The sequence below is a fragment of the Lampris incognitus genome, chromosome 8 (genome assembly GCF_029633865.1).
Source record: "Lampris incognitus isolate fLamInc1 chromosome 8, fLamInc1.hap2, whole genome shotgun sequence".
In the NCBI taxonomy this organism is placed as follows: Eukaryota; Metazoa; Chordata; class Actinopteri; order Lampriformes; family Lampridae; genus Lampris; species Lampris incognitus.
Window position 1 is genome coordinate 16819923 of NC_079218.1, and position 21370 is coordinate 16841292.

The 21370-nt window shown below is 42.6% G+C and overlaps 1 protein-coding gene across 1 annotated transcript in view; it reads left to right on the plus strand.

The window, feature by feature from the left end:
• esrra (estrogen-related receptor alpha) overlaps positions 1–21049 on the plus strand; it is a 30205-nt gene extending 9156 nt beyond the window's left edge. The window contains exons 3-8 of the mRNA XM_056284205.1: positions 7791–8171; positions 8899–9015; positions 9162–9275; positions 10291–10458; positions 13868–14137; positions 17714–21049. Of these exons, the coding sequence (XP_056140180.1) occupies positions 7796–8171; positions 8899–9015; positions 9162–9275; positions 10291–10458; positions 13868–14137; positions 17714–17967 (1299 nt within the window). The 5' untranslated portion in view covers positions 7791–7795 and the 3' untranslated portion in view covers positions 17968–21049. The remainder of the gene's footprint in view (positions 1–7790; positions 8172–8898; positions 9016–9161; positions 9276–10290; positions 10459–13867; positions 14138–17713) is intronic.
• The last annotated feature ends 321 nt before the right edge of the window (positions 21050–21370 follow it).

Consider the following 21370-nt stretch of genomic DNA (forward strand, 5'->3'; position numbering starts at 1 on the left):
GCCCTTGACATCAAAGCGATCGCCCTTGACACCTGCTGACCCCCCCCCTTCACCCCGGTACACCAGCTGGCCATCAAAGCAATCGCCACTCCCCCTTGACATCAAAGCGATCGCCATCACCCTTAAAAAGCCTCCACTGTGGGCCAGTCTTTGCTGGAACGTTGCCTTTCATGGACTTCTGCCTGCCTGTCTACCTGTCACTGAGCCAACTCCTGCTCTACCCCTGAGATCGGTCACTTCAATAAAGACTTGATTCTTCCCTTACCTGGTTGTCCCGTCTGCTTTTGGGTTCTTTCCTGATACGTGACAGGTTCTGGAAACGTTTCTGAGATTAGGTCACCCCTTGAAAGTGTGCATCTGTTGGTTCAAACGTAGAATTGATTATTTCAAAGGAAAGAATATCCATATATTCTCTAAGTGACATGCAGATGGGTAAGAATTATGCTTCAGTTGCTTTTTCAGCTCTGCTGAACCTTTGGTTGAACCCAGTTCTACGCAGTAAAGCTTAACTCATCCGATAGACTGAATATAAAATTATTATTCTTTATTCTAAAAAAAAAAAAACCCAAAAAACAAAAAACACACAACTGAAACAGCTACCACATACAATTGGGATCTGTTTCTTGATAACACTAACCACGAGTCGTCATCATCATCATCAGCCATTCGTGATTTTATAACCCCAATGGACTGTCAGACAAAATCACTAAAGTACTGGAATTAGACCTGCATACACTGGCCTGTGGTTTGGCATCTCGTCAGGCTGTTAGTTCGGAATTGGAAGTTTCTGGTGTCAGACACATGCAACCACGTGTTTTCTCCCCCCTCCCCCCTTATGTTTGACTTTACTAACCAGGGCTTTCCTCCGACCCTCTGCGGCGTGTTCTTCTGCTGACTTTTGCCCATGAGCCCGGGTGTGTGTGTGTGTGTGTGTGTGTGTGTGTGTGTGTGTGTGTGTGTGTGTGTGTGTGTGTGTGTGTGTGTGTGTGTGTGTGTGTGTGTGTATCGCCTATGTAAATAAGTAACCACGTTTGAGCCCTGGCAAAAGGACTGTGTTCATCGGTCAACTTCCAGGAAAATAAAACTTGAGCTCTCCGTTCGTTTCCGACCAGTCACCCCAACGTGTTTAAAACTATATCCCGTGTAGCCGTAGACACCCAGATGTGGGTGATTTCTAACCCAGCCATCCTTTTAAGGCCTATTTATTTATCATCCGTGGAAAAAGCCGCCCCCCCTCTCCCCGTAGCCCGGCCCTTAAGACCTCCCATCTCAACAGTTTACACGAGCTAGCAAGCGTTAGCTAGGGCTCTTCTGGTTACGTTTTGAAGAAGTGAAGCCAATAAATTGCACCCTGCGGACTAATTTTTTTTTTTGGTATTATTATTCTTTTAAAATCTGCGCCATGGTACAACATCGTTGATACTAAAGAGGAAGAAAAAAAAACAGCCACCGTCTCCAGGTAAGCCGCACCGTAGCCTGGGTTGGATAGGCAAAATAAATAAATAAAACATCACTGGGCTCCCGGAAGAGACCTGGCTCAATTAGAGGATTAGCTAGCGTTAGCCAACTAGCTAAGTGTAGCAGCGGCTAAATGCCAACGTTATCCGGACTGTCGGCGGATCGCCGTTTAGTTATAACGACGCCACGCGTCGCTTACCAACTAAGCGAGAATTGCGTTAACTCGCCCCGGCGTTAGGCGGTAGTATATACAGTTAACAACTTGACCGGGTCGAACGACAATCTAACCCCCCCCCTCCAAGACTAACGCTGACGTTAGCTGCTATCTTGCCGGGGCAGAAGGGAGTCGTGCTGGCTTGCCGTGATCCACATGGTAGTGGGATGCGTGGTGGGGGGGGGGGTTGTGCGTGGCAAGGCAAACAGAGTAAATAACACAGGTTGTGTTTTGAACGACTAGTCCTCGTTGTAGCGACTGACCCACCGCGCTGCTGAGGTCAGTCTGGTTGGGTTCTATTTTAAAGGCTTGACGCAAGTCCCCGCTGGCACCACGGTGCCACAAGTCCAGCAAGGGAGCAAGTTATCAAGACGGCGCTTTGCTGCCAACTACCGGAACTTGGGACTGTTGACTCCGCTTCAGTGAACCAGAGTCAACGCCCACACCTGTTTTACATGAAACCCATTACTCAGCCCCTTGCCCGTGATATAAATGCTTTACCAATCACACAAAATGATAAAACTGACAGTTGTTTATCCATCTTGAGGACATCTGTTTTGCTCAGTGCCCTCCTGGGGGCTCAGCACGAGGTCAGTTATAGAGAATAAACTTCAGGTTTCCAGTCTCTGATTTCAGAGATATGGGATGAGCAATTGCCAAAACAAGGCAGTCCGGTAAAAAACATGATGTTCAGTTGAAGGATGGTCTCACACCACCAGACCATGTCTTCTTAACTTTTCTTTAAAGCTGAAATCTGTGATCTGCACCCCAGTCTGTCCGTCCCTCTGACAGCGAGAATTACAGATAAGGTATAACAGCAGCAGCAGCAGCCATTACCGCTTGTGTGCTGTCAGCTCAGCAGTACAGTTCCTGCCCTTGTAAAAATGGTATCCTCGAACCAAAGCAAACAACATCACACGATACGGGAATGCTGCTCTACAGTAATATTCATTGAGGTATAAGGAGATTACCTGTCTTTACGAAAGCATTGTCACATCATCGTCACATTTCAATCCTTTTTCCTGCTTGAGTAGGAACATGTTTGCCGCTTAACCAGAGTCCGTTTTACCTGCTCATACATTTCAGCAGCGGTATAGGGAGAGTGCCTCTAAAATGGTAAAAATGCCAGTTTGTACTCTGTAACTTTATTTCAGATGGATCATATAAAGATTTATAAATGGAGAAAAATACCAAATATCAACTTTAAATGGGTTTTAAAAAAAAATATATAAATATAAAATTCTGCCAACACATGGCAACTTTACCCTCTCTTTGATTTTTTTGTAACAAGCTTAAACTTGTCTGTTTTTCTGATCCTGCCAACCTGTCCTTTTGGCTGAGTCCCAGAGACTGCTTCAGTTTTTCTCAAATCCTCAAGAGAATGAGAGCCTTACCTGCTTTTCTCTTTGTCCCTGCCAATAGATGGTCCTGTCCTTTTTATATGAACCAAACTGGGATTGTCATTCTGATGTTAGAATACCTAACCCTTGGTGGCCTTCAAATTGGCTTTCACACATCAATGATATTCATGCACACTACATAAAAAAAGTAGGTAACGGGATTGCTAAAAGAGCTATTGCAGATACCTCTTTTAGCAATGGGAATTCTGCAACTGACAGTGCAAGAAATGGACAAGTGATCACTGCACTGGTCAGTATTGATCTTATTTCAATCATAATCCCCAATACATACACATGTGCACACGCACAATAGAAATATATAATGGTGCAAATCCATAATATGGCTTTATTACATAGCATCTTAACAACAATGGCACTTTTCTGTTGTAACATGTATGCCGTGTGGATTTAGGGGCAAACCTGAATAGCTCCTCATCAAAATTAAATGCAACTGAAGGAATGTCATTAAGGACAGGGACACTGGACCTCCCTAACTAATGTGCCATCGCTATTAGAACACTGAAGGTTGAAACCAGATTATTTATGTAACCAATCTGAAAAACAATGGGTGTATTGGCTTGCCTGTTTGTAAATGGCAAAAAATCTCATCTTTTACCCAACGTAAAAGATGGTCCTGTCATGATCCCCATTACATTGATAGTGCATTCACAGAAAGTTTAATCAGTTCAACTGGACACAACGTTTATTGAGAGAAACGTTTCATCACTCATCTGTCTTAAATGACCTCTTCAGTCTCAACTGACTGCAGATATCCCCACCCTTATAAACAATACAGTGGCATAATGACCGAAAACAATGATCGGTTTCATATGCAAACTACCGTGACCATCAACTAGCGTTATCATCAATCATCATCATTAACTACAGTTAATGGTCAAGTTGAACGGGTTTCCAGATGAACTGATTCAACTTGCTTTGATTGTCTTACCTGGGTTATTGAGCATGCATAAGGCAACTCTTTTATGTTGTGCAATCCTCCTGGCCAGCGTTTGTTTGGTTTCCCCGATGTACAAGTCACAGCAATCCTCCTGGCATTTATCAGCATACACTATATTGCTCTGTTTCTGCCAGGGGACCTGATCCTTCAGTTGAGACTGAAAAAGTCACTTAGATAAGTAATGAAACCTTTCTATCAAACGTCATGTCCACATTCAACTTGCTGTGATTTTCTTACCTGGATTATTGAGCATGCATAAAGACATGTAATGAATTCCAAGGCTCCTCGCTTATCTTCAAATATTGTGTAAAGATGACATTAAACCCTTCAAACTTTCCTTTTGCTTTATACCCTGACCCTTTAAAGGTAGAACGAGTTGGATTTTCATATAAAATCAATGTATAGACTCACACAAAAAATAATCCCTCTCAATCATCACTTATGACCCACTAGACATGTGTGGCTGTGTCTGTATCCGCAGAGACCCTGTCCTCTGCCTGTATTTTCTAATTTTTCTTAGTTAGCCGTGTATAGGACATTTCTGGGTGTTAACCTTTAGGCAGCAGGACTCTAAAAACGTAGCAGCCAGGTGCCAGATCAAGATCGTAAACACGCATCTGAGAGGAAGCTACGAGAATGGCGGACACAGTGCTGGAAAGATGCATATATAGCGAGGCAAAGCGGACAAAGCTCATCCCAAAACGAGATCAGCTTGTTACCTTGAATTGTACCCATATCCTGCACTGCTTAAATCAGAATCAGAAGAATCCGAATCTGCATATCTCGTGTTTCATTATACACGAAGTTAGAGGTTCCAAAACGCACTTTTGGTAACTGTATAGTCTGGGACTCATGATCTTCGACGTGCCTCTGCTTTGTATCCTAAACTTATACATCATTAGAGATACATTCTGTATGCCCAAGGATGTAGGCATACATCTCTCTCTCAAAGTGCTTTTCAACTGTTCAAAATTGTGTGCCAGAAGACCATGCCACATTGTTTGCGATTACTGAGAGGCAATTAAGCCTATCGGAGAAGAGTTTAGTCCCCAGCAACACAGCAAGGACGTGTGCAGTCCTTCAATAACCTTGTGTGAACTTGGCTATGTAAACAGTGTCTTTGAAAAGTAGTCAACCCCTGTGACTTCTCTGCATTTTGTGGTGTTAGAGCCTGATTTCAAAATGGTTTGAATCAGGAATTTATTGTCCTTAATCTGCATACAACAATATATTATATTAAGTATATTTCTGTTTACAATTTTTACAAATTAAATAAAAGCAAAATGTTTTGAGTCAAGAAGTACTCAAATCCTTTGCAGTGACAATCCAAATTGAGATCAGGTGTATTCCTTTGAATGTTAAATTGAACAAGACAAGACTTTAAAATATAACTTGTACATAAGATTTCACAGATGTCAGGTCATGTTATAGCAGAAATGTAATGCCAAAATCTACTATTCTGTCTGTCTAAGAAACTGGAAACTGGTACGATTCTGATGGGCCAGAGAACTAGAAAATGTATATTAAAAACAAACTCACAAGAGCACAACAAGGTCCATCAGTAGAGAAATGGAAAATAATGTACAGAATTACCCAAACCCATCCTAGAGTTGGTTGTCTAACCAAACTAAGCAAATGTGCAAGAAGGACCTTGGTCAGGAAGATGCCCAAGAACTCGATGTTCATTGGCAGATCTGCGGAGTTTCATGGCTGCAATGGGAGAACTTGTGTCAAGGTCAACAGTCAGTGCAACACTTCACCAATGTGGGCTGTTTGGCCAAGTGGCAAAAAGGAAACTTTACTAAGATAAAACACATCCACCTAACGCCATGCCTGGAGTTTGGGATCATAAGCAGCAAAACACTTACTGAAATGAACTCTTCAGTTATTATGTGCAATCCCTCCTGTATAGCATGAAGGTTATACTATCATACTGTCGACCTTCATAGCAGGGAGTGGAAAACTAGAGAAAAGAGGTGACATAGAGCCATATACATGCATAGCAAGAACAGAGGTAACAATAAATGGAGCCATATACATGCATACTTTTTAAAAGGACTGGATTTGGAGTGATAAGGAGTTTAGATTGAGGTGATGATTTTTACTCCAACAGGATAGTGACCCTAAGCATACCACCAAATCAACACTGGTGTGGCCTCTGAACCAAAATGCATGTCCTTGAGTGGCCTAGCTGAAACTGAGATTTAAATCCCTTTTAAAATCTGAAAAATGACTTAAACAGTTCACAGATCCCCATCTAACTTCATTAAATTTGAGAAAATCTGCAAAGAAGGGAAATTTAGATGTGCCAATCAAACAGAGCTATTTACTGAGCTTTAAATTTCTGACAAAAGTGGTTTTTCTCATGGTATTGTGATGTTGTTGAATACTTATATTTAAATTAGATATTTCTGTGCTTTAAAGAGAAAGCAACAATTCCTGGATACATTCACATTTTTGTTCTAATGAGGTGTTTTGGATAGTTTTGATTTAAAAAAGGAGGACGTCTGGGGAGCGTAGCGGTCTATTCCGTCGCCTACAAACACGGGGATCGCCGGTTCGATTCCCGTGTTACCTCCAGCTTGATCGGGCATCCCTACAGACACAATTGGCTGTGTCTGCGGGTGGGAAGCCAGATGTGGGTATGTGTCCTGGTCGCTGCACTAGTGTCTCCTCTGGTCGGTTGGGGTGCCTGTTCGGGGAGGAGGGGGAACTGGGGGGAATAGCATGATCCTCCCACGCGCTACGTCCCCTGGTGAAACGCCTCACTGTCAGGTGAAAAGAAGCGGCTGGCGACTCCACATGTTTCCGAGGAGGCATGAGGTAGTCTGCAGCCCTCCCCGGATTGGCAGAGGGGGTGGAGCAGTAACCGGGACGGCTCGGAAGAGTGGAGAAATTGGACGGGTACAATTATAAAAAAGAAATGTGCCTCAACACTATAAAATAGAGAAAACGTTAAGTAGGTTGAATACTTTCTGAAGACACTAGGCTATATGTCCAATGAACACTGTACCTGCTGCAGCTGCTTGTAGTGACCTTCATCCATGATGATCCTGTTTTGACCTTGAAAAGTCACAAATACATAGATAAACTACTTCGTCTACTATGGGCTGTTTATAACTCCATTAAAACCATGTACAAGATGTCCACAGTCTGCCGTTCTTACATTTTGTAAGTAGTTATCTGTTTTTCTTGGCTCATGGGACCACAAGAGCTGAAGTGTTTTGTGTGTGTTTTGTGCTCCAACATTATCAGAGTTACCAAAGTTTCACAACTTTTAGGATCGTCGCCGTAAAGTTTAATAAGGAGTACGTTTTGAAATACAGACATTTCTTTTATCAGCATGACTAAAAGAAACAAAGACAAGTCACTACTGATTTTTAGAGCAGTAACATTACTCAAAACCCTTACTCATTTGTGGTGCACCTCCTGTGATTAAACAGAAGTTTAAAGTCATTCCAGCCAGACTTCTGCCACAGGTGATTTCCCTGTTGAGTCCTCATCTTTGGTTGAAGGTGTGCTAATCAGTGAAATCGGCTCATATGGAGTCCGGTTGGAATGAAAAGTTGCACCTCCCCCATGGCACATGATTGAGTACCACTGGATTAATGTAAGTCTCTAACATAATGTTGTCTTCTGTAATTTGGTGCCTGTGTAAGGTACAGCGGGCAGGAATGCAGCTGATGTAGAGTGAATCCTGAAACATTTGTCATTTTCTTATTTCTGTTTGCCTTTTATTCCCCCCCCCCCTCCCCCGTAGACGTCATGTCCTCCAGGGAACGTCGGTCAGATCTCTACATAAAGGCAGAACCGAGCAGCCCAGAAGGTGGTGGGGGAGGTCGGACTAGCCCTTGTGGGGCCTCGTCGGACTCTTCCCAGAGTGGTGGCGGGACCAGAGGCGACAGCAATCGGCGTTATTCCCCACCCCTGTACACGCCGGCTCTACGCTGCCACTTCAAGGAGGAGGGCGGTGACGGGGCAGAGGAGGGCTCCACAGGTAGTGGAGGAGGGCGATGCAAATATGCCCTGAGTACGTTACCCAAGAGGCTGTGTTTAGTATGTGGGGACGTGGCATCAGGCTACCACTATGGTGTGGCTTCATGCGAGGCCTGCAAAGCGTTCTTCAAGAGAACCATCCAAGGTGTGTACCGTTTCAAACTTGGGAGTGTTTGTACAGCTGTGCACAAATGAATGAAGACATGTTTGTCTGTACTTCTGAGTCATATTAGTTATAGGAAGAAGTTGATCTGTATCAGTATTTCTCAACCTTTTTGGCTTGCGACCTGTATAAATGCAGTGATTCCCATTAGAGAACCCCCTGACAGAGGCATGTGGGATTGAATGATCTGTGACAGCAAAAAAATAAATAAATTATTATTTATTATTTTCATGCTGTTTTAAAGGATCTGTGAGGATTAAAAATATTTCATGAGGGAAAAGCATTTATCACAGAGTTTAGAAACATGATCCTGTGTTTCTAATTTTAGAATTTTTTTTTTTAATATCTTGTGATTGCCCTCGTGGTCTTGAACTCCGGTTTGAGAACCACTGATCTGTCAGTACTTGCATAGTGTAGAGTTTTGTTCTAAAGTACTGAGTTTATGAGCAAGATCAGTGCCATTTCACCTCAGACAAGTTGATATGGCATATTAAACATTTGAGAATTTGGTTTTAGTTTGTAGCTACTCTTTAAATTTTAGATGAGCTTTTAAGCTTGTTGGAAATGGCTGCTATTTCAAACTAACAGCCTAGGGTGTTACTCGAATGAAGAAACAACATTCATACTGACTGCCCATCAGAATTTGTGTCCATTCTTTATTTTCTTCCTACCTCTAAACTGACAACTTTTTTTCTCTAATCTCATATAGGTAACATTGAATATAGCTGTCCTGCATCAAATGAATGTGAGATAACCAAAAGGCGCAGAAAGGCTTGCCAGGCATGCCGCTTTACCAAGTGCCTCAAAGTAGGCATGCTGAAAGAGGGTAAGTGATGTCGTTGTGAAATTCAGTTGTTTGAATAAAACCAGACGCTGGTTTAATCCTCTGAGAAGACAGTTACGATGGACCTACTGGTCCTCTTATTCAGCCACCAGTCCATATTATTTCTTTATCCCTTTTTTATATTGTAGGAGTTCGTCTTGACAGGGTCAGAGGGGGAAGACAGAAGTACAAAAGGCGACCCGAAGTGGAGAATGCAACGTACCAGAGCGCTCCTATACCCCTGAGAAAGGAGGGGGAGAAAGGTGGGTTTTAGGTTCTTGTTAGGTTTTTATTTACACAATGGTATTATTTACATAATAAGGGACATTAGTGTGATAATTAACGTACAACGCTCCCTCGAGCTGTTGTGGAGTGATGTAATCCAGGAAGTATCTCAAATGTTTTTCTAAAAGTTAGACGTCACTTTAAACCCAGAAAAATGCATGACATAGGCAAGAGTAGATCAAGGTAAATGAACTGATTATAGATGAGTTGAGAACCACTGAGGTAGAAGATGGCTACACACTGGAAAACTTGGTGTCTTGGTGTTCGTCCTTGCTCGGCGGGGTTATGAAGTGAATTTATTCACGCAGCATGGATAAATGCATGCAGACCAAAGCAGAGCCCAGTCTCTGAAAAAGGAAATAGGAGATAACCTATTCGAACACAGACAATGAAGTTGGTCTGGGAATGTCTGTGTTGTGGTTTGTCTCATAACAGAAAACATATCCTTGAACGACTCCTGAATGAGGACATTTTAAGGTCAACCTTAATATACAGAGAATTAAGGAACTTGATCATAGTCTGCAAAGTAATAAAGTGCTTAATCTTGTGACTATAGTCAGCGAAATTTCCATAAACTTCCACAACACCCATTTTCCTCAGTCATTGTTGTATCATTGAGCTTTGACAAGACAACCCCTTCTTTGATACGGCAATGTCATGCTCATACAAATGATTCTGTATTTTCACTCTGAAAGATTTATTCAAGCTTGTTATGATGATGACATTGTCATACCATGCCATTGCCATGATAGTACCTTTTTTTTTGCAGCTCCTAATGTCACTGTTGTATTCATATTTCCCCGAGTAGGTAGCATAACACGGTACCTCTAGAAAGATTTCAGATCTTCCAAGAATCAGATTTTTTTTTTTACATTTTTTGCATTTAAGTCAGCATATAATTAGGAATAACCTGCATGTGTATCTGTATGAGCTACCAATCAGTGGCTGTGATGTAAAAATCGTGTCTGTGTATACTTTTTTTCTCTCTTGCAGGTTCCTCCAATATAATTGTGTCCCACCTACTAGTGGCAGAGCCAGAGAAGTTGTTCGCCATGCCTGACCCCCTGCAGCCTGACACAGCCCAGCGCACGCTCACCACCCTTTGTGATCTTGCTGATCGTGAGCTGGTTGTTATCATTGGCTGGGCCAAACACATTCCTGGTAAAGGAGGTGGAAATTATAACATGGGAACTAGCGATAGAGCTCACACGGTAGCAGTAGTAGAAATGCCATCATCTGATTTCATTTAACAATGAGAAATGATGACGCACTATTACGAAAATTGCTGGCTGATATCGATTTCTGATTATTTATAAAAACATCAGCCATACTGATACTGATCCTGCTTCCCTAAGTTTTATGCTTAAATGTTTAGAATCTTGACATTCTAAAAAAAAAAAAAACCCACAATTTTAAACACAACTATAAAGTAATGCAATATAGGTTAACATTTATTTTTAGGACATTTCTTTACATTCATCCGACTTAAAGGGATAGATGAGATTTAATGAAGTAAGGTGTTATGGGTTACTCACTTGTAGTGTTATTGATGCCTGGAGATTACCTTGGTTGGCGAGTCCTGCAGTCAGAGATCTGGTAGCTAGTCCAAGTGAGCGATACAAAGATGAACAGCAGCAAACCGGGGGCAGTTAATAAAAAAAAAAAGTTCTCCGTAATGAAAAATCCACAAAACAATGCAGCATCTCTCATGTATTTCTGTTGCTTGATTTTCCTCTCAGACCACTCTTTATCCTGGAATTACTTTTTGTTGCACCAGAGCCTGTTTGCAAAGCGTATGATGCCACCTATCAGTTGTTTCAAAGAGAATTGAGCTACAATTGGTAACCTGAGAAATGCAGACAGTAAGGCTTGCACATGTGTATAATTTTACAACTCGAGTACTCCTTTCATTTTTGTGCATGTTTTCTAATGGCTTAAAATGGTTTTATTAGCTGTCTTGGTCTGCTGCTATTCATCTTAGTTCCCAGTCGCTAGGACTAGCAAGCAGATCTGTGCCCACAGGACTAGCCAAACAAGGTACTGCACTGCTGCGATGACACCACTAGTGAGTAAATCATACAACCCTCTGTCAAGAAATTCGAACCATCCATTTAAAGTCTATTCCTCCGCGGGGCGTCCGGGTAGCATAGCGGTCTATTCCATTGACTACCAACACGGGGATCGTCAGTTGAAATCCCCCAGTTACCTCTGGCTTGGTCGGGCGTCCCTACAGACACAATTGGACGTGTCTGCGGGTGGGAAGCCGGATGTGGGTATGTGTACTGGTCGCTGCACTAGCGCCTCCTCTGGTCGACCGGGGCACCTCTTCGGGGGGGGGGGGGATAGCGTGATCCTCCCACGCGCTACGTCCCCCTGGTGAAACTCCTCACTGTCAGGTGAAAAGAAGCGGCTGGCGACTCCACATGTATCAGAGGAGCCCTCCCCGGATCGGCAGAGGGGGTGGAGCAGAAGAGTAGGGTAATTGGCCAAGTACAATCGGGGGAAAAAAAGGGGGGGGGGATCCCCAAAAAAAGTGTATTCCTCCAATTGAAAGTATATTCCTGAAATAGGGAAAATAAAATGCATCCCTCTAACTAAAAGTGGATCTATGTAATATACTGTTGGCACCACTATAATATAAAGCTATATTACAAATGTGTAAGTACAGACATTTTTCAGATTTAAATTCTGTAGTAGATATTATTAATAGTGGTCATGAACTCTCATGGCTATGGAGGTTTTTACCATGCGACAGTTACAATTGCTTTCCATGTTAATTGATTTACTTTTGAGAAGAACAATTTGATTTTTGTGACTTGCATCCAGCTGTTTTCTGGGCGGAGCTAGGCAATAATATATATTTACATATAATACATAAGTTATTAACTTAGTTTTGGCCCTAAAGGATATGCCAGGCTTTGTATCACTGTGGTAGCAGAAGTTGATCTAGCATGCAAAGGAGCAAAGCACTTTGACCTTCAAAATATGGACTACTCATTGAACAGGGGAGGACAATACTGACTTTAACAGGGACTGATATGTCAAAGACATAACTCTCATTCCTTAAAAGTGAATTTTGACTTTACTCCAAGGAAAATGATACAGTGTTCTGCTGCCTGGTGCTACAGTTTACATGAATGCCTCATCGAACAAATGTCTCAAACTGGCGTAAGGCATGTTTCCACTGCTTCCATTTTGTTTTTAAAGATCTCCTTTGCGGTGTTATGCTAGACATTCATAAAGGCTCTCTTCAAGTCCCACCCATATACAATTTCTGTAAAATAAGGGTTAACGCCTAGTTTGAATTTAGGAGTACTGTATATAGAATACATTCATGATCTATGAACAAGGGTGTTATAACTGCTACATTACACATTTATGACTGAATATTTACAAATGATTATCCAATACTAAATTCAGTTTCATTATGTGTTATTGTATTGTTGATGTCATTTGTTAGTTTTAATTTGAAAACTATCGATTATGAAAGTTCTAAACTGACAAACAAGCCTTGACTTCAGCTATTTAAGCAGTATCAACACGAGAGGGAGTGCTGTTATTGCTTTTATTCAACAGTTCTACAATCGCCATTTATTAGTTAACAGTAATAAGCGACAACAGATTATGATTCGTTTGTTGATTTAATCATTTATTTCGCTCCGCCAACAAATAGTTCCACAACTGCGCTCTTGAACTTGGACCATTGCCAGGCAACCTGAACGCAAACATTTTCCTGCACAGCTTGCTACTTTGTATAGGTCTACACGCGTTACCACTGGCTAGCTACTTTGTATTCATGTACATTAATCTGGACGTTTCCGTTTATTGTGCGACCAGTGAAATAAGAGTCTGTTGACACTGACAGTCGCTTGGGTGGCATGTGTGATTCCGATGAGCAATCAGACAGTACGTTGCTCCATCGTTTGCTGCTCTCGGTGGATGGTCTCCAGTAATTTATTGCGAGCTTTCAGACCTGCAACACACATACGTTTTTTGTACAGTAATAAACGGATGACATTATGTTGGTAACGACTATTAATATAGCCTAATTAACGTTTATTAATAGAACACCTGTGCGGCGGAGTGATGCATATAGTTAAAAGTCCCAGTGCTGTTATACTGAATATCGGCACTCATGGAATGCCTCTTGTCCAATCAAATGACTTGGTTGGAACTAACTGTTGTATAATAGTGTATTCATCTGTTTTTCCAGCAATTGCTTCCTCATTGTGAGTTCTGTTTCCCCTTATATTTCCATGTGTTTGTTATCCTCTTCTCGGCATTTAGATGTCCATCCTGTTAGCTAATGTTACTTGCTTGCCTACTACTGGTTAGTAAGCTGTTCATCATTTAAAGCGGCATCTCATTGTAGGCAATTAGCTCACCATACTACCATTCATAGCTTATTAGCCATTCACTGAAAAGATTAGGCTAATACTTTTTAAGTGGTTATTAGGAACTTTCGCGTCTACTGAGTACAGCATATTCGATCGTGTTTGTGATTTTGTCTCCTACATTAAGGTTCCTATTTGTGATTTTTTTTTGTTGTTTTTTTTTGTTTTTTTTGTAGGCTTCCTGTCACTGTCACTGGCAGACCAGATGTCCGTGCTGCAGTCAGTATGGTTGGAGGTGCTGGTGCTGGGTGTAGCATACCGCTCCCTGAGCTTTGAGGATGAGGTGGTGTTCGCAGAGGATTTTGTTCTGGACGAGGAGATGTCACGTGTCGCCGGACTGACAGAGCTAAATGCTGCCATTAGTCAACTTGCGCGCCGTTTCCGCACGCTCAATGTGGACCGAGAGGAATTTGTCATGTTAAAAGCCATTGCACTCACCAACTCAGGTAAGATTGGTATAATATCTGCAGTGTGCCTGAGCATGTATGCTCGCTTATATAATTTACCCACTAATGACCTTGTATACCCACCTTCAAACCAGTTTGGCTTACCTCTGTTGGCCTATAACATACACAATTATTTTCAAAGTATATTCAAAAGGTCATATCGTTCTACAATGGCAGGCAATTTCACAAGTTATGAAAGTGGCACACGTTACAAGAGATTTAGCTTGTAAACTGTTTTTTCCTCACAACTAACCATAATTAAACCAAATCAAAACCACTATAGCCCTATGTAAGGGTACTGATCACAAAGCTCTATAGAATATTAAAGGAATAGCTAGGATTTTTTGAAGTCTATCACTTATTTTATACTCGCTGCTCATATACTGCATAAGTAGATTTCATGTTTAGTCATCCATTCTTTTTTTCTTACTGGACATGCAGCTCCAGCTTGCCAGCTAGAGCTCAGTGCAGTTAATGCAGGATGAGTCCATAATCCAAGTTCAGTGTAAAAAAATTACTCCACAGTTCAGCCAAAGCTAACATGATGCTACAGCAGTCTATCGTGGTCAATATGAGCGGTCATTTTAAAAAAGGTACATTCATTTTCATTGCTAAATTCCCTCTAAGTATAACAGCTTTGCTGTGCCGCCGTGGCATGACTCGTGCTGATAACCACTCATAGGCAGTTGTAGGAAGTAGCATAGTAGGAAACGACCATAACTGACTGTAAAAAGCTAATTTTTTAAAATGGCCACTCAGATTTGCTATGATAGAGTAAGGCTGTGCGATATGACGATGTATATTGTGTGACAATAGAAAAATGTCTACAATTTCATATTATGCTCTTATCTTTTATTTCATTGTGTCACAAATCACACTTTTTTTTTTCTCCACCTTTTTTTCACCCCAATTGCACCAGTCCAATTACCCCACTCTTTCGAGGTATCCTGGTCGCTGCTCCACCCCCTCTGCTGATCCGGGGAGGGCTGCAGACTACCACATGCCTCCTCCGATACATGTGGAGTCGCCATCCGCTTCTTTTTAACTGACAGCGAGGAGTTGCGCCAGGGGGACGTAGCATGTGGGAGGATCACGCTATTCCTCCCAGTTCTCCCTCCCCCCAAAACAGACGCCCCGACCGACCGGAGGAGGTGCTAGTGCAGTGACCAGGACATATACCCACATCCGGCTTCCCACCCACAGACACGGCCAATTGTGTCTGTAGGGACGCCCGACCAAGCCGGAGGTAACACAGGGATTCGAACCGGCGATCCCCGTGTTGGTAGACAATGGAATAGACCGCTACGCTACCCTCATGCCACAAATAACTCTTTACGGCAATATTTTTCGTCATTTGGAGTCTTTCCGTCTTTTGAATTTAAATTTTTTTTAAATGGATTGCAATAATAAATTACTCTTATTGGCTTTTTACTCACAAAGCTTTTATTGTACTTACAGTAGCCTAACAAGTGTAGTTGTTGTACACCCTCCACCGCTGTCTGACTCTCCTTCGCTCCGCTGAGCTTCGTGTCTGGAGGAGCTGAGCCCCGCCCACGGTGAAACAGAGCAGAGTTGAGGAGACAAGGAACTACCGCGACCATAAATGACAGCAAAACGCAGAAGAGACTGTTTATGTTATAAAACTAATTTATGTGCACTCGTTTCAGTTCAGCTCAGTGAGTTTCTACTGCGTTTTGCTGTCGTTTATGGTTGCGCTACTCTCCTCCGCTCTCTGTGGCTCAGCGAGGGCGGGACTGCTCCACAGACACACACACACACACACCATGGCCATATTGGGATTTGAAATGTTCCCCCTTTTTCTCTCCAATTGTATCTGGCCAATTACCCAACTCTTCCGAGCCATCCCGGTCTCTGCTCCACCTGCTCTGTCGATCCAGGGAGGGCTGCAGACTACCACATGCCTCCTCCCATACATGTGGAGTCGCCAGCCACTTCTTTTCACCTGACAGTGAGGAATTTCACCAGGGGGATGTAGTGCATGGGAGGATCACGCTATTCCCCCCAGTTCCCCCTCCCCCCCGAACAGGCGCCCTGACTGACCAGAGGAGGCGCTAGTGCAGCAACCAGGACGCATACCCACATCTGGTTTCTCACCGGCAGACACAGCCAACACGGGGATTCAAACATGGGGATTCGAACCAGGATCCCTGTGTTGGCAGGCAACAGAATAGACCGCTACGCTACCCGGACGCCAGGATTTGGGATTTTGATCATATCACACAGCCTGTGATAGATATGATACTATGATCGAGTGCAGCAGCGTCATACTGATGTTAGTTGAACAGTGGGGTGTCTTTTGCACTGAACTAGGGTTGTGGATTTGTCTCCCATTAATAGCAATGAACTGACTGTATCATAAGTTGGGGCTGCATGTCCAGTATGAAGAAAAGGGTGGATGGGGGCGCCCCGGTGGCTCACTTGGTACCACATAAGGCTGAGTCCTTACCGCAGCGGCCTGGGTTTGAATCCGGCCCCGGGCCTTTGCTGCATGTCATCCCCTCTCTCTCCTCTGCCTTTCCTGTCTGTCGCTCTACTATCTCTATCCGATAAAGGCAGAAAATGGGGGGTGGTGGATGAGGGGAACGTGAGCGGTGAGTATAAAATAGAGAAAATGGGGGGTGGGGGGTCGGTGGATGAGGGGAACGTGAGCGGTGAGTATAAAATAGAGAAAGGCTAATAAAAAAACCAACCTAATTCCAAACTGTTCCTTAAACATTTAACTCCTAGCATGGCTCTCTGCCTGTGTCCCATAACACACCCGAACACTTACTGTTTGGGTTCTAGTGCTGCTGTTGATATTACTGTAAACGAGTGCTTGACTCACCTCGGTTGGCTTTTGATAAGATCTGTATACTGGATGAGGAAGAGAGAGGACAGCCGCTCCCTCTCCCTCCCTCCCCCCCTAGCCTTGGCAGCATCTGTAAAGATGTTTTTGTTTGTAAGTACTTAAGTGCTTTACAGTGTAGTGTGTGATGTCTGTCCACCAGGCAGGTTTGTATGCTTGTCAACAGACTAAGACCCATTACAACAACATAGGGTTTTAGCGGACCTGGTGTCACTGAGCTGTCAGACTGGCTTTACTTCAGACAAGCTGGCTTTACTTCCTGGCTAAGTTGTCGACCAGCAAGAAAAAGCCATTTTGCTTTGTCTTTTCCAACTTTGGCATGCCTGCTGTGTTCATGTAGTATATAGTGTAGAGTGTAAATTAATGGTAATAACACAACTGATGATCAAGCATTTGTGCTGTTAAATTTTGTAAATATTAACTAGCATTTTTGTCATGGTTAGGTAGAGAAAAGCTCAGTTGACACAACAGTTGTATTTCTTAAATGGAGATTCCATGGACGTCCACTCACTCTTACTGTAAACAGCTGATCCGGCGTAGCTAGCTTGTACCTCAGGGTTGGCAACTTGTTTTGTAAACATAGAAGATCCTGTGGTGTTGTAGCAGTGTTAAAAGGCTCAGCCAGATGGGCTTGAACTTTTCCACGGCAAAAGGTGAGGGGAAATACAAGCACCCTGACCTTACCATATACATCTCTTCCATTCTCCCAGACTCTGTTTACATAGAGGACATGGAGGCTGTGCAGAAGCTGCGTGATCTCCTCCACCAGGCCCTGTTGGAGCTGGAGTCTCAGCGGCGCCCCGAGGACCCCCAACGAGCAGGACGCCTCCTTCTTACGTTGCCCCTCCTCCGACAGACTGCAGGCCGTGCCCTCACCACTTTCTACAGCATCAAGACCCGCGGTGGAGTACCCATGCACAAACTCTTCCTGGAGATGTTGGAGGCCATGATGGACTCCCCCTAGAGGGAAAACGCAGAAATAACAGCATGGAAGCAGGGAATATAACTAAACAAAGATCTCGAGTCTACGAGAGTGAATGAGTGCTTAGTATGAATGGAGAGGATTTCTTAGCGAGTTAATAATGGGGAGGGTAATTGCTTTTATATTTAGGCTACATGACAAGAAGATAAGTACGTGAGGAACGTATGTCCTCTTGTATTCTTGTCCCGTTGTGGGAGTTGTCCATTTAAGTCATAACTGCCAAACTTCAGTGAAAGGCTCCAAGATCCAGATTCATCCAAATGCGGGGGAAAATAGGAATTGAGAGCACTGAACATGAATGTCAGAATACAATCCACTCTCTGCTATCTTCATGGTGTGTTCCATTACAGCCTTTATCTGCAGTTGCATAACCACTGAAGAATGACATTGGGGGGTGTTGAAGACTGGGCTCCAACCATGTGGCTTTTGAACTTTTTGCAAATAATGCAATACTTGCTCCCAAAAGCCATAATGTAATACCAGGCAAGTGGTCATTGACAAATCGTCCAGTAGAGTCAGATTGACATGCACTGAGCAGTTCTTGTATTACTGTAGGTTAGTGTGCCTTCAAAGGCAAAAAAAAAAAATGATAGGAATTACTTGCAATATGTTATAAGCAATACAATGAAACGACTGTCGGTGTGTCGCATTTTAAATGTGGATGGGCTGAGACAGCCTGTGTGTATACAATAGGTGATAATAGAGAACGCTTTATTAAAAGGCTGTGCAATTTGATTTGTATTCTAGGAAAAGCAAACGGAAAGATTGTCTACTCAGAAAAAGACTGTACTTGGAAGTTAAGTGGCTCAGTGTTGTATGCAATTCCTATAGCTACACAACAAAGTGGCTTCCATGCAGCCATGCATGTACGCGTGTGTGTGTGTGTGAGTGTGTGTGTGCGTGCAAAACCAATGAGAGTGCTCTGAGATCAGGGAAAAACACAGCTCTTTGACATTAAAACCAGTCTGGCTACAGCAGCGATAAAAGGAGAAGTGGGATGCAAATGCTTAATTTGCTTCTTTTTTTTTTTAATATACTATTCTTCACTTGATCCCACCAACATTTTTGACTTTGAGAGAATGTGCTGTTTTAAAATTATGGTGTATCGGTGACCTATTTTGATTTGTAGGCTATAATGTGCAACACTAGCCCATTTGTTTGTTTGGGTGTCATAACAGTTTGCTTCATATGGATCCTGAACTAATTTTCCATATGAGATCCCTATGTCGTGTACATCCTTTACTGCAAATGATTGGTGCCCATAATGGGCCCAGGGCAACAGTAAATGCAACGTGTATTGTTCCTTTGGGACTATACATCCTTACCTTGACAGACCCTCCCAGACAGTCCATTCTGTGGTTGCTTCCTTTACTGTTGATTTTAAAGCGATGTTGAATTCGTAAATATTTGCAAAATATCTTCAATAGCTGCTCCGTGTGGCCCAGATGGATAATCCAATATTTTTTTTCTCTCTCTCTCTCCATTCACTTCCATTGATTTGCTTTGGATGTAATTCATTTCCATTTGATCAGAGGCATTTAACCGATGACGAGTTGAGATCCCTGACAGTGGTACGTTTCAGTGTTCTGGAAGTTTCAGTGGAAAACGGCCGGTGAATCTACTCGACGTTGAGATTTACACTAGTACAGTGAGCGGAAACATCCCATTTGTAACAAAGATAATGAAACCAGCAAATGTGATAAATTCCCAGGTACCATTATTTTTGTATAGTGTATGATTTATTGTAATTTGTAAAAAAAAAAAGAAAAAAAAAGAAAAACCCCTCAAAATTCACCTCATACATTTTCCTTGGATTTCAAGCAAGCTTTTTTTAGGTAGTGATCCTCAATGACTGGCTTGGTATGAAATAAAGCTGTCTATTGAGGATGTTAAAAGATTTTATTTTTTAAAGCTGAACATGTGTACTTCATTCAGAAGTTTCATTTTGCGGATCAATTTATGAGGTTTGGTAGTTCATTTGGCAGGGTGAGACGACTGGGGTACCTCAAGAAGCAGGGTTAGGTGGATCACTACAAAGACGATGTGTGTTATTGTTGACGTGTTGAATTTCTTTTTTTTTAAAATTGTTATTATTGATGAACGTTGGAGGCAATTAAGCAATCCTACTTTTTGAAACACCTTTGAGTACTTGATGTTGTGTAGCACACCGACAAGCCCAACCAAGAGCCAACATTACACGTTTCGGGGTTTATACAGTTGTACCCGGCCAATTACCCCACTCTTCCGAGCCGTCCCGGTCGCTGCTGCACCCCGTCTGCTGATCCGGGGAGGGCTGCAGACTACCACATGCCTCCTCCGATACACGTGGAGTCGCCAGCCGCTTCTTTTCACCTGACAGTGAGGAGTTTCACCAGGGGGACATAGGAGGATTACACCATTCCCCCCCAGTTCCCCCTCCCCCCGCGAGCAGGCGCCCCGACCAAGCAGAGGAGGCGCTAGTGCAGCGACCAGGACATACCCACATCCGGCTTCCCACCCGCAGACACGGCCAATTGAGTCTGTAGGGACGCCCGACCAATCGGAGGTAACATGGGGATTCGAACCGGCGATCCCAGTGTTGGCTACCCGGACGCCTATTCACGGAGTTTTTAAACAGAGGGACGGTACGACTTAACAGTTTTTAGGCCCATTTCTTTTTGGCAGTGTCAACAACAGTTGCTAAGTAGTCTGTTCACCCAGCTGGATGGGGAAAAAAGTGACTGGTAACCTCACAACCTTCAGCTAATGAAGTTGGTGGCTTAAACGCTCGTGTTTTTGTGTCCATTCTTGTTCTGATTTATACTTTTCGGTTCTTCTTTGGTCCTAAAAATAGTTAACAGTAGTCTGTAGGTTGAAACGTACATCATCCTATCTTGTAAAATATATTTTCCCTCCTCGTTTGTTGCTTAGTAACTTCTTGATTAACGATCAAGAGTTCTGGGAAAACATCTATGCAAATATAGATGTCAGCATTGAGTTTTAACAGTCGGGAATGTTTGTCTCCTTAACGACTCGGCCAGCTCCACGGAATTAAACTTAACATAAACATAACTGCATTGTCATAGGTACGATGGAGGTGGATGGGTGGGATCATTTGTAGTGTCCCCATTTAGATTATATATATATATATATATATATATATATATATATATATATATATATATATATATAAAATCATATTCATTTGTAGTTTCTATTATGTGCGCATTAATATCAATGAGCAATACAAGAAATTACCAAAACTCTCACATTTCCCTGTATAGCCACAGTGTAAATTTAACATTGCCAGTTATAATGAAGAATAGCTGTACTAAATGTTGTATTATTTAGAAGTTAAAATCAATGTTTGTATTTTGAAAGACTATTTAAATGATTAAATTCTATT